The 13,601-nt window shown below is 40.1% G+C and overlaps 1 protein-coding gene across 1 annotated transcript in view; it reads right to left on the bottom strand.

Moving 5' to 3' along the window:
* Positions 1 to 7,518: 7,518 nt before the first annotated feature.
* LOC126418974 (odorant receptor Or2-like) overlaps positions 7,519 to 13,601 on the bottom strand; it is a 49,477-nt gene continuing 43,394 nt past the window's right edge. The window contains exons 4-5 of the mRNA XM_050086020.1: positions 12,273 to 12,428; positions 7,519 to 7,714 (exon numbers count right to left, since the gene is read on the bottom strand). Coding sequence (XP_049941977.1) covers positions 7,658 to 7,714; positions 12,273 to 12,428 — 213 coding nt within the window. The 3' untranslated portion in view covers positions 7,519 to 7,657. The remainder of the gene's footprint in view (positions 7,715 to 12,272; positions 12,429 to 13,601) is intronic.

Genomic DNA, 13,601 nt, shown 5'->3' with positions numbered 1-13,601 from the left:
GCTGTTAGATAATGCGCAAGGGGGTGTTGAAATTTTGGAACAAGCAGTGCCTTTGCTATCACAGCTTTTGCTTATTCAGGCGTATATTAACCATTTGTATAGCAGGATTTCGGATTTGAATGTTCTGAGTGCAGGGTGATTTATTTTCATTACAGAATTTTTTTTTAATTAGCAGGCGGAAACGAGACTGATATTACGCAGTTAAATCAGGGCGCAAAGAGTGATAACTAGCAAATCAAATTTGGCAAAGTTATTCTAAATTACCGAAACGTTTACTATCAATAATTGGAAATTATCAAAATCTTTCTTTAGGCAATAGTGGAGAAATTAGGAATGTTCTGTTGTCGCGTTAGAAGAGCAGGCTGTCGTTATACAGTTGTCGCCTAATTTCGTGTCACAAATAGTATACCCATTAACTGTTGGAGTTTCGAATAAATTAGTGACTGAAACTGTTAAAAATACTAGACCTCTATTTTATTTTCAAAAGAATAGTTTGCAGGGTAAGGTGGGGATCCGTATGAGAGAAGACATGATCAATGATTACTTATTTAGGGTACAAGGTTCTGAAAAGCGTTTAGACAAATACGCAGAAAGGATTCGGGTCGCTGGACAAGCATTACGTGCCATATTACCAGAGACTGAAACAGTACTTAATATTCTTGAAGGAATGTGCCCACAGGATCAGTCACATATTGTCCTTTGTGACAGATCGACGTCTTTCGCTGCTTTGTGTAAGGTTGTATTTGCAAAACAAAATACTAAGTTTGTGGATCAGGAATTTAACCTACGGTTAGGAGAGGAGCGACAAGAAATTTGGGGAAATACGGTGTCTCCTGTTTCTGTGCGAAAAAGGCTTGATGGAATTGTGTTTTCATGAGTGTAAATGCGGTCATGTGGCTAGTAACTGCCAACATTCCCGGCGGCGTGGCATTTGACTCAAACCAAACCGTCGGTTCGTTGTCAGAAAATTCGTGCGTTGCATGATATTTCGTTACCTTTTGTGTGTTCAGTTTTGAATTCCGAACCAGTCTGTGCCTTGGTTGTTTCCAGCAGTTCGCTTTCCTTGTTAGTCAGTGGGTATCATCTTTGGTATTGAGGAATGGGAGGATATGGGCCGTTACTTCATGTTAAGAAAAGATACTTTCTGTCGAATGGTAGTATGTCTTCGGGAATCAGGCAGTGTCGGCTGAAATAAAAAGTCAGGAGCTTTTCATGCCCCCTCCTCTTCCTAACTGTTAAAAGGTTAATTACCCGAGTAATTGTGGGCAGTGAATTTTTAATCAAATCAGCATACCTGTTCAATTATTCTTATGAGAATTATTTCGTTAAAATGAAAGAGGAAGTTAAGATTCCTTTCTGTCAACGTAAGCATCGGCAAATGTTTTGTGCGGTTAATAGTGTGGGAATAAGTTCACTCAAAATCGTTCAGGGAACAACAAGCTGAATGTTTACCTCTAATTACAGACAAGTTTCCGTACGTTTTAATAGACAAACTTGGAATAACGAATAAAATTCAGTATTGCATTTCATTAACAGATCATATTAATGTTACGCAAACCCCTCATCGTTTGTCGTCTCCCAAGATAGACGCGCTGCAGATGATAGTCGACCAGAAGTCAGTTGACCACCTTCTGGTGGGTGGTGTTATTAGGCCTTCGATATTTACTTATGAGTCACTCCTTTTCTGAGGTCCTGAATCAACTGGGGCTGATTATCACCTAGTGGTAGACAGTCGCGTCTCAATTCAGAAAATCGTTTTGGAATCAGTGCCGTTCCCCGAATTCCTTGGTTTTCTGCGGTTAGATATTTTAATGTCATCAGTTTAAACCAAGCTTATTATCAGATTACGTTGGTAGAGGAGTGTGAACCTGCTATGGCAATCTGTACGGACTATTATCACTTTTAATTTAATCGTTTTGCGTTTGGGTTCGCTACCGGAGCCGCTGTGTTGTCTACGTTGTAAATGTAGTTTTGGGGAATTTCAAGCTCTGCTGCCCTTGCGACTACCTTGATGATCTATTCATACATAGTAAAACCGTTGATGAACATCTTGAGCACATAGTTTTTACGCCGACTTACGGAAGCGGGCTTGGCTGTCACGCTTTGCAAGTTCAGTTCAGTTCATAACCAAGTTTCCTCTCTTGGTCACAGTTTCCAGCAGCAGGGTATCCTTTGACCGAAGTGGAAAGAAAGGTACCTAGGACCACCTAAGGATAAAAAAATGTGTGGTATGGTATATCGGGACGGCCACTTTTTGTCATACGTTCGCGCCGAATGTTGCTCAGGTTGCCGCAGCCCTCATCAGCCTGTGTCGAAAGGGTGAAGATTTCTGTGGGACTCTCGTTCATTAAGCACCCGTTGGTTCTCTAGACGGAGTTTTAGCTTGTGCTTCTTTTTTCCCCATTCCGAACTTACTCAGAATATTGTGGTGTAGACACACGCATCTAATACTGGCCTTGTCGCCGTGTTACTTCAAGAAAAGGAAGGCAGACGCAAGCCGTTTGCGTATGCTTTACGATACGTATCGAAATCTGAACACTCGGTCTGCTAGCTGCAGGCCTTAGTTATTCTCTTTGCGCTGGAAGAGCTTAGGTTTTACCACGAACACAATACCTCTGATTTGAAAATGGATAACCGGACACTGGGCTGGGTTCTTGCTAGGTCTAGGAAAACCACTCGCATTGCCGAATGCGGGGTACGCATGTCGGTTTTTAACTTACGGGTTAAGGATACTCAAGGATCCTGATATTGAATATGCTGGGTAGTATGTTTCAGTAAGAGCCACCTATCCCACATGACCATGACACTGAGGAGCTATGAGCAGGTGTGGCTGCGGTCTTAATCGCGATTGCCATATTATTTAGCATTCTGAAGCATGACTAGGAACGTGATCCAACTGATACCAGTTGTTTTCAGTCATTTCTATCAGTCTTTGTGTGACGTCCATTCGGGTTTCACTAAGACGGCTAAGAAAATGAAGGAACGCCTTACTTGAAAGGGCTCTACAAAGACGTTAGGAAGCTAGTCTTTTGAGTACGAGTTGTGTAACGTAGCGGAACCCAGTCGTAACATGCATCGGGGTCTATTGTGGTCTTCCGTGGAACATAGCATAATGGATCAGATCTACATTAATTACATAGAACCTACGTATATGTTGCTATGGATGCGCTAAGTGGGTGTATTTGGATCACTCATAGTAAGCCAGCTACTGCGAATGATACCGTAAAATGTTTGACTACCACTTTCTCTAGATTTGGGCTGCTCAATGTTAACATGGCGACCTTTCTTTCAAGTTCTTTCTAGAAAAGTTTACTCTAATCGTGCCGTCATTCATGTTACACTACACACTACATCCTTCTTTTGTGTAGCCGATGAACCAGAGCTGGAAGATACCTTTGATCATTTATCATGCCCATAATCCACCATGATCTGATAGTTCAGTCGGTTGGTTGGCTATCTCATTTAACTCTATAGTATGAGAACCACATCGGACCACTCTGGTTAAACTTATGTTAGGCTACACAACTATTGAAGGGGTTAAAATTTCGACATACTTTATCCATCACCATCTGTAAAGAATAACAGTCTCCACAGCTACAACACGAAAAGAAACTATCTCCAGTGGTATACACTCCTGGAAATGGAAAAAAGAACACATTGACACCGGTGTGTCAGACCCACCATACTTGCTCCGGACACTGCGAGAGGGCTGTACAAGCAATGATCACACGCACGGCACAGCGGACACACCAGGAACCGCGGTGTTGGCCGTCGAATGGCACTAGCTGCGCAGCATTTGTTCACCGCCGCCGTCAGTGTCAGCCAGTTTGCCGTGGCATACGGAGCTCCATCGCAGTCTTTAACACTGGTAGCATGCCGCGACAGCGTGGACGTGAACCGTATGTGCAGTTGACGGACTTTGAGCGAGGGCGTATAGTGGGCATGCGGGCTACAGTCCCGCACACCGTTAGGCCGTCTTCCGCTCACGCCCCAACATCGTGCAGCCCGCCTCCAGTGGTGTCGCGACAGGCGTGAATGGAGGGACGAATGGAGACGTGTCGTCTTCAGCGATGAGTGTCGCTTCTGCCTTGGTGCCAATGATGGTCGTATGCGTGTTTGGCGCCGTGCAGGTGAGCGCCACAATCAGGACTGCATACGACCGAGGCACACAGGGCCAACACCCGGCATCATGGTGTGGGGAGCGATCTCCTACACTGGCCGTACACCACTAATGATCGTCGAGGGGACACTGAATAGTGCACGGTACATCCAAACCGTCATCGAACCCATCGTTCTACCATTCCTAGATCGGCAAGGGAACTTGCTGTTCCAACAGGACAATGCACGTCCGCATGTATCTCGTGCCACCCAACGTGCTCTAGAAGGTGTAAGTCAACTACCCTGGCCAGCAAGATCTCCGGATATGTCCCCCATTGAGCATGTTTGAGACTGGATGAAGCGTCGTCTCACGCGGTCTGCACGTCCAGCACGAACGCTGGTCCAACTGAGGCGCCAGGTGGAAATGGCATGGCAAGCCGTTCCACAGGACTACATCCAGCATCTCTACGATCGCCTCCATGGGAGAATAGCAGCCTGCATTGCTGCGAAAGGTGGATAAACACTGTACTAGTGCCGACATTGTGCATGCTCTGTTGCCTGAGTCTATTTGCCTGTGGTTCTGTCAGTGTGATCATGTGATGTATCTGACCCCAGGAATGTGTCAATAAAGTTTCCCCTTCCTGGGACAATGAATTCACGGTGTTCTTATTTCAATTTCCAGGAGTATATATATATATATATATATATATATATATATATATATATATATACAAGCTTAAAACGAGTAAATGACCGGTGCTGCTGCTCGCACTGTGACTGCAGTTGCCTGAGACTGCAGTCGTGTGTGTGAGTTGCGTTTGATTGTGTGTGTGTGTGTGTGTGTGTGTGTGTGTGTAGTCTATTTTTGACAAAGAACTTACTAGCAGAAGGCTTTATTTGTGACACTCTTTTTCTTCTGCGACTCAGTATCTCCCCTATGTAGTGAGTAGGAAATTTCCTTTTCATTATATTGTTACTTTAAATGAATGAGATAGTTATTGAATGTATGACCACAAGCAGTATTCTCATAAGCCCAACAACCAAAAATGTCTGACAGAAAGTAAGAAATTTTAAATCTAAGCTGTGTAGCGGGACTTTGAATTTCGCCGCGCCACACTCGTTCCCCCAGATATAAATTATACGACCGCAGCTATATGAGCGCTCGACTGCAGAGAAAATATTTATAAGAAAATGAAGGTACAAAAATTGTAACTCTTTTTGTTTTCTGCCCACTATTGTCTCTTGTGAGCGAAAGCTTAATTTATCTTATTCGCTAGTGTTGGTGTGATTAAGAGGTAGAAACTTATTGATGTGCAGACATGTAGTATTGTGGATGCTTGTATGAAATTTGGAGGATGGAAGCCGCCGTAAAATACATTGCATTCAAGATCAAGATGGTTTCAATTTGTAGACATTAGTAATTCCTGGACGATGAAATTTACTGCAAGATTTTGGACCAGCTACGACTTTTTCATGCAGAAATGAAGCAGGAGATCGTTGGAGAACAAGACCTGAACGCCGCATGAGAGAAGACATATTAACTTGGTAATGGATGTACTCTTATCTACGCCATTTCCCCCTGATTAACATTTTGTTATTCTCTGTTCTCTTTCAAATAATTTTTGTAGTGGAAATTGGTTTGTTTGCTCAGAATCGCCACAAGGACCACCCCAACAATAGCTTTTCCGAATCACGAAGTCCGATAGCTTTTCTGTAATACGAATTCCGATTTGCATTTAATTCTCTCCCTTTTTCACGGTCATTAACGATTTTAAAACCCCTTCTTATTCACCATTTCTTCCCACATTTTCAACCTTTTCTTTTCTTCTCTTTTTCTTTTTTATTAACCTCTACAACTGACACGTCTCTTGTTCTCATGTCTTGTTAACTAATTTTCAATTGGAAACTAGTAGCACACAAACTGAAAAACTAATTTTATGCATTCTTTTGTTAAACTTAATTTATTCGGCGAGTGATGCAAAAAACTGTTTCTATCATTAAGTTTGAATCAATATGTTCCATAGGAATTTGTAAATGTTCAGCAAACGGATTTGTCCATGGCAGCATACCATTCATCTAAGAAACGGGGCACTCTTGAAGTAATTAACTGCCAACAGTAAATATGAACGTAGAGCACAACTAAAAGATTCTAAGTCATTTAGTTCACTATACGAAACGGCGCGATTAGATGTTGTGGGGTTAGTAAATATTTACGAAAAAGTACAACACAAATTATTATGCTGATAGTAAATATAAAAATCGTGTGTTCCACTCAACAGGATCACTTCACGAGAATAATCATACTATTTTGTTCTTAAGATAAATGGAAATAAGTTAGTTTTAATACACCAACCAAAAATTCAAAGATTTTTTTATTTGCACAGCCCAGCTCATTTCATTTGCAAGATTACAAAAGCGAGTGCAGACTAACACTTTCATTGCCAATAAGTGCATGGAGCTGACTCCCCTGTTTTAACAGTTAATGAATATTACATGAATATATGTCAATCTAAGTATGATAATCTAATTTCGTTTCATATTGCAATTACAGTGGCCAAATAAAATCACTTGTGCATGCGCTGGAGCCCTATGTTTTGCTGTAAAAGATTTGCAGGCGATTAATCAAGTGTACAAAATAGTTGCAAATGTAAATCACTTGTAACCAGAATTATATTTGTATTTGCGTTAAATTATGGTAGTAAAGGAGGTTAGTAATACATAGTACAACAGAATAATAAAAATTATCACTTTACAAATGTGACAAAATATTTCTCAACGACTGATAATAAATTTACAGTTCTTTTTCAGTAACAACAATTGATCTATTAACATAAATAACATTCTCAAAAAGTGGAATTCTGTTTATTACATACCGTGGTGGACAGAACATTTCAGTATTAGAGAGCTCTGCACCTTAATGTGACAGCATTTGGAGTACAGATTTCATTTCTATAAAACTAATAAACATTTACTATCAGATATAAGTAAAATGATGAGATCTCTGGTACTAGATCTTATCAGGGTACATAATTTTACAGCTTCATCTCTCTGGCGCAAAGGTTTTCTTTTTCTTGTTTCAACAGAATCTTCGATAGGATTGTCTTTGTGTGTAATCACCATCAATTATTTTAGTTCATAGAAACAGGAACTTCTTTTTCAAGATAAAAATTTAACACCTGCATTGCAAAAATTGTGTCTAGAAAAAATAAGTTATCAATCCAGCAATTCTATAAATTTCTTTTCTATGTGAATAATTCTCTGTAGATTTCTATGAAAAATAGAAAAAATAGTGTGACGTTATCAACTTTTTTACAAAACGCTCTATTACAATCTGCAATTTACATAGTTCACCTAAGAACATAAGTGGCTTTCCTTTCAATTCATTAATGGCTTTTTAATTAATGTTGCATTAACGGTTAATTTGTTTAGCTGTTCATAACACCAGAAAATTTAATCTAAGCCCGACATTTGTGTACGAAATTTTGGAAATACGGTGCGATTTTATTGAAAGCTGTAGAAATCATAATTCATCAACGATTCAGCTGCAAAGAGTTTGTGTCTAGCGTTTACTCATTTGACCCAACAATGCGTAGTACGAATAGGATGCATTCACCAGCTGTAAGATAAATATGTATTATGAGACGACAAGAAGTAATCTGCTGTTAGTATAAATCTATGAGCACACAATCCGTAACCATCTGGATTACAGCACTACTGGACACAGACTGTGTAGCAAAGTATATTCTATACAAAACCAATAACAATTTAGAACAAACATACACACAGAGATAATCGAAAATAGTAAGAAAAGCACGTACACCTGTATCTATACACATTGGAAGACTTTCCAGTAGTAAATATGGACTATTCTGTTGAGTGTACAATATTCATTTCGAGTGCTTACATTATTTCATTAAATAAGTCAGCAGAAAAGTCAATCATTTATTGTGTTGTAAGGCACTGATTCTCTTTGTCTAACTACGTCTTCCTCTATCCTCGAGCATACTGAGCTTCATCTGGTCATTTCCGATATCTGATTTTCCTGACAAATTACTTTTAATTGTGCAGCAGCTGTGTCGTCCACAAATTCAGAACTGAGGCTCCTTCCTTTAAGCGGCCTTGTTCGTATTCATATGGATGTTGTGATTCTGAAACTTCTTTAGCTTGAAGCTTTGAATAATGGGTAAAACTTCCACTACAGTGGTCAAAAGGGATACGGACGTTTCTAAGCCATTCGACAAAGTACAGTACACGATACCCACTTACATAGTAATTTCGAGCAAACGAGAAACTCAGTGCCAGAGAAGGTCTCAAGTTTAAGTACTGGCATTTCGCATCAGTCACCTACGGAATATTTTCTCGCTGAATCATGCAGTAGAGCTGTATGTCCTTGGGAAATATTACAGCTGTAACTTCCCTTTGCTTTCATCTGTTCCCAGTACCAACATAGCAAGGCCATGTTGGCTAATGTTATAAGGCCATGTCAACAAATCATCCGCAGTGTTGCCCATGCAACAAGCGAATAGAGTGCTGCCTTTCTTAATTAAACATGTATCAGTTCACATCTCCACAGTTAAACTCCCAATGCCGTTGCGGTTACGGTACAGATGTCTGTATTCTTTTTCCTCACTCCATGATTCGTAGACAAGGTTTCATTTTCATGTATTTTACATGAACCTTCCAATGAAGCCATATCCCCTAACATACAAATCCTGACAATCAGTAAGTAAAGGTAATTTTCCTTTAGTATTAATTTAATTATCAAAGTAACTTTTATAGTGAAATTCATTGCTTTACTTAAGTTCGAAAGTTAATATTTTCTAGCCGATATTAAATTTCAATTTAAAACAGAATCACAAGGTTTAACAAATTTTATCAGACATTCGAAATAGGTTCTCATAATTGCACTGATGTTTTATACGTACTTTTGTTCAGTGAGAATGCTTGGTCTTATGTTCCATTGTCGTACCAGCGTTTGGGATATTATGTGTTACTTACAAACTCAGAGTAATATTAGTGAGTACAGTGTTAACGAATCATGTACACGCTACCATGAGGATGTAGTAGACGATGTTTTCCAGAGGAAGTTCAAATCAGACAGTTAGAAACATTTAATCGATTTATAAAACTTTTCGTTTGACTAGCTGTGGCGTTTGTGCTTAATAGAAAATAAAAATTAAATACTAGCGAAAAATTTCTGCCATTTAAGTAACTTTGTTGCTGTTTTGGTCATCAGCCCAGAGACTGGTTTGATGCTGCTCTCCATGCTACTCTATCCTGTGCTACCTTCTTCATCTCCCACTACCTACTGCACCTACATCCTTCTGAATCTGCTTTGTGTATTCATGTCTTGGACCCCCTCTACGATATATACCTTACACTCTGCCCTCCAGTACTAAATTGGTGATCCCTTGATGCCTTAGAACGTGTCCTACCAACCGATCCCTTCTCCTTGTCAAGGTGTACCAAAAATGTCTTTTCTCCCTCAATTCCATTCAATACCTCCTCATTAGTTATGTGATCTACCCACCTAATCTTCAGCATTCTTCTGTAGCACCACATTTCGAAAACATGTGTTCTCTTTTTGTCCAAACTATTTATCGTCTATGTTTCACTTCCATACATGGCTACACTCCATACAAATACTTTCGGAAACGCCTTCCTGACACTTAAATCTATACTCGATGTTAACAAATTTCTCTTCTTCTGAAACGCTTTCCTTGCCATTGCCAGTCTACATTTTATGTCATCTCTACTTCGACCATCATCAGTTGTTTTGCTCTCCAAATACCAAAACACATCCAATACTTTAAGTGTCTCATTTCCTAATCTAATTCCCTCAGCGTCACCCGACATAATTTGACTACATTCCATTATTCTCGTTTTGCTTCCGATGATGTTCATCTTATATCCTCCTTTTAAGACACTGTCCATTCCGTTCAACTGCTCTTCCAAGTCCTATGCTGTCTCTGACAGAATTACAATGTCATCGGCGAACCTCAAAGTTTTTATTTCTTCTCCATGGATTTTAATTTCTACTCCAAATTTTTCTTTTGTTTCCTTTACTGCTTGCTCAATATACAGATTGGATAACATCGGGAGAGGCTACAAATCTGTCTCACTCCCTTCCCAACCACTGCTTCCCTTTCATGCCTCTCGACTCTTATAACAGCCATCTGGTTCCTGTACAAATTGTAAATAGTCTTTCGCTCCCTGTATTTTTCCCCTGCCACCTTTAGAACTTGAAAGAGAGTATTCCAGTCAACTTTATCAAACTTTTTCTAAGTCTACAAATGATAGAAAAGTAGGTTTGCCTTTCCTTAATCTTTCTTCTAAGATAACGCGTAAGGTCAGTATTGCCTCACGTGTTCCAACATTTCTACAGAAACCAAACTGATCTTCCCCGAGTTCGGCTTCTACCACATTTTCCATTCATCTGTAAAGTATTCTCCTTAGTATTTTGCAGCTGTGACTTATCAAACAGATAGTTCGGTAATTTTCACATCTGTCAACACCTGCTTTCTGTGGGATTGGAATTATTATATTCTTCTTTAAGTCTGAGAGTATTTCGCCTGTCTCATACATCTCGCTCACTAGGTGGTAGAGTTTTGTCAGGGCTGTCTCTCCCAAGGCTGTCAGTAGTTCTAATTGAATGCTGTCTACTCCCGGGGTCTTGTTTCGTCTTAGGCCTTTCAGTGCTCTGTCAAACTCTCCACGCAGTATCATGTCTCCCATTTCATCTTCATCTACATCCTCTTCCATTTCCATAATACTGTCCTCAATTTCATCCCCCTTGTATAGTCCCTCTACATACTCCGTCCACCTTTCTGCTTTCCCTTCTTTGCTTAGAACTGGTTTTCCATCTGAGCTCTTGATATTCATGCAAGTGGTTCTCCCTTCTCCAAAGATCTCTTTAATTTTCCTGTAGGCAGTATCTATCTTACCCCTCGTGAGATAAACCTCTACATCTTTACACATGTCCTCTAGCCATCCCTGCTTAGCCATTTTGGACTTCCTGTCGATCTCATTTTTGAGACGTCTGTATTCCTTTTAGCCTGCTTCATTTACTGCATTTTTATATTTTCTCCTTTCGTCAGTTAAGTTCAATATTTCTTCTGTTACCCAAGGATTTCTACTAGCCTTCGTCTTTTTATCTACTTGATCCTCTGGTGCGTTCACTATTTCATCTCTCAGAGCTACACATTCTTCTCTTACTGCATTTCTTTCCTGCGATCTTATCAATCGTTTCCTAAGGATCTCTCTGAAATTCTCTACAACTTCTGGTTCTTTCAGTTTGTCCAGGTCCCATCTCCTTAAAATGCCACCTCTTCGCAGTTTCTTCAGGTGTCGAAATGGCTCTGAGCACTATGGGACTTAACATCTGAGGTCATCATTCCCCTAGAACCTAGAAGTACTTAAACTTAACTAACGTAAGGATATCATACACATCCATGCCCGAGGCGGGATTCAAACCTGCGACCATAGCGGTCGCGCAGTTCCAGACTGAAGCGCCTAGAACAGCTCGGCCACAGTGGCCGTCCCCTTGCTTTCAGCCGTTCGCAGTACCAGCACAGCAAGGCCGTTTTGGTTTGTGTTACAAGGACAGATCAGTCAATCATCCAGACTGTAGCCCCTGCAACTATTGAAAAGGTTGCTGCCCCTTTTTGGAACTGCTCGTTTGTATGGCCTCTCAACAGATACCCCTCCGTTGTGGTTGTGCGTACTGTATGGTTATCTGCATCGCTGAGTCACGCAAGCCTCCCCACCAACGGCAAGTTCCATGGTTCGTGAGGGGTTAAGTAACTTAAGTCACGAAATAACGAATATTAGCATGTGTCTAATTTGAATTGACGACTGTTATTATTTACATAAAAAAAAGATGGTTAACCAGGACTGAATCACACCTCTCACTTGCTTAAGTTTGTACATAACTGTATTACACCTTAGAACTCATACCTTGTGCAATGTGTTATCGTAATACATGGGTAACAGTATCACAGTCAAATTGACGAAGATGTACTGAGATCGGGAAAGCAATGAGTCAGTATGTTTTAGTTAGACCTTAACCTCATGTCAAGTTAAATTCAGAAAAATACAGTAGCAATATCTCCAGTTTTTTATGTTGCATCAAGTACTGATGTTTAAGCTAGCATGATAAGTGTCTCTGCACTGACCGAGACGAAGGCTTCCCTGTCAATAGGGTAGATGTGCCCAGCTGTGAGGACCAGTGGCTTCTGGGCGCGGCTGATGATGATCCTGAGTGACTGCTTGATGCGTCTGGCCGTCCCCACCCAAGAGCAGCTGTATGCTGCCAGCGACACCGCCTCCGCCTACAAACAGAAACACACCTTAAGGTAGTTTCTCCGTACTGACATGTTGAGGAATCATCACTTGTGCTGAATTAAAAATATAATATTTGTTTCCTCGAATGTGACAACAAAAAAATGGTTCAAATGGCTCTGAGCACTACGGGACTTAACTTCTAAGGTCACCAGTCCCCTAGAACTTACAACTACTTAAACCTAACCAACCTAAGGACACCACACACATCCATGCCCGAGGCAGATTTCGAACCTGTGAGCGTAGCGGTCGCGCGGTTCCAGACTGTAGCGCCTAGAACCGCTCGGCCACACCGGCCGGCATACGACAACAGGTTTTCTGCTAACATCAATCGTTTATTTATTTTCTCCACTGGTTACTTAGGTCTATTCTTCTGTCTCCATCAACGGTGACCTAATCAATATAATAGGAAATGTCTGGACTGTTTGACTCATCATCACCCGTCATCAACAGAAAACTATAGAAACTAGAATTTGGCAGAGGTTGTTGATCTCATAGTGTACGCAATATGCAGGAAGGTAGTTCGCGAAATTCCACCTCTAACAGAGGGTGAAATAGATGATGAAACGTTTTTTGAAAAGATGTCTCTATTAAGGCCGTTATGAAACGAGAATTACGAATATTGGTATTTGGCCTGTCGTTCGGAAACAAAAAATTATGTGTTGAAGTATTTTGTGAGATTTAACTCATGAAGGAGCTAAACAGTAGATGTAAACTTTTATTTCAATAAATCATTCTTAAACAACTACTAAACAATTTTTAAATTAACATCTACCAAAATTAATATTTCGCCTCTCGGTTAGAAATTTAAAAAAGAGAATGGGTTTCTGTGTTTTCGGGAATATAACCCCTAAGGGGATGAAACAAGGGAAGAAAAGTTTAACGAATTACCTAATTATGAAAGCAATTTTGAAGTTAAATCTATAAAAACTTCTAATTGACTTTTCCGTTGTAATAAGAAATACGAGTTTTAGTATTTTTGGAAACTCAACCCCTAAGTGAGTGAAATCGAGTATGAAAATTGTTACGAAAATATTCCCTCACCTTAAAACATTTTAAGAGTAAATTTGGAAAGGGATTTTTTTTTAAATATATGGCCATTAGAGCAATTTTAATGCTAGAACTACGAAAATTGGTATTTGGTTTCTCAGTTAGAAATAAAA

This window comes from Schistocerca serialis, chromosome 9 (assembly GCF_023864345.2).
Source record: "Schistocerca serialis cubense isolate TAMUIC-IGC-003099 chromosome 9, iqSchSeri2.2, whole genome shotgun sequence".
NCBI classification, from domain to species: domain Eukaryota; kingdom Metazoa; phylum Arthropoda; class Insecta; order Orthoptera; family Acrididae; genus Schistocerca; species Schistocerca serialis.
Note: the sequence above shows the minus strand (reverse complement) of the source record. Positions and strands in the feature narration are given on the sequence as shown.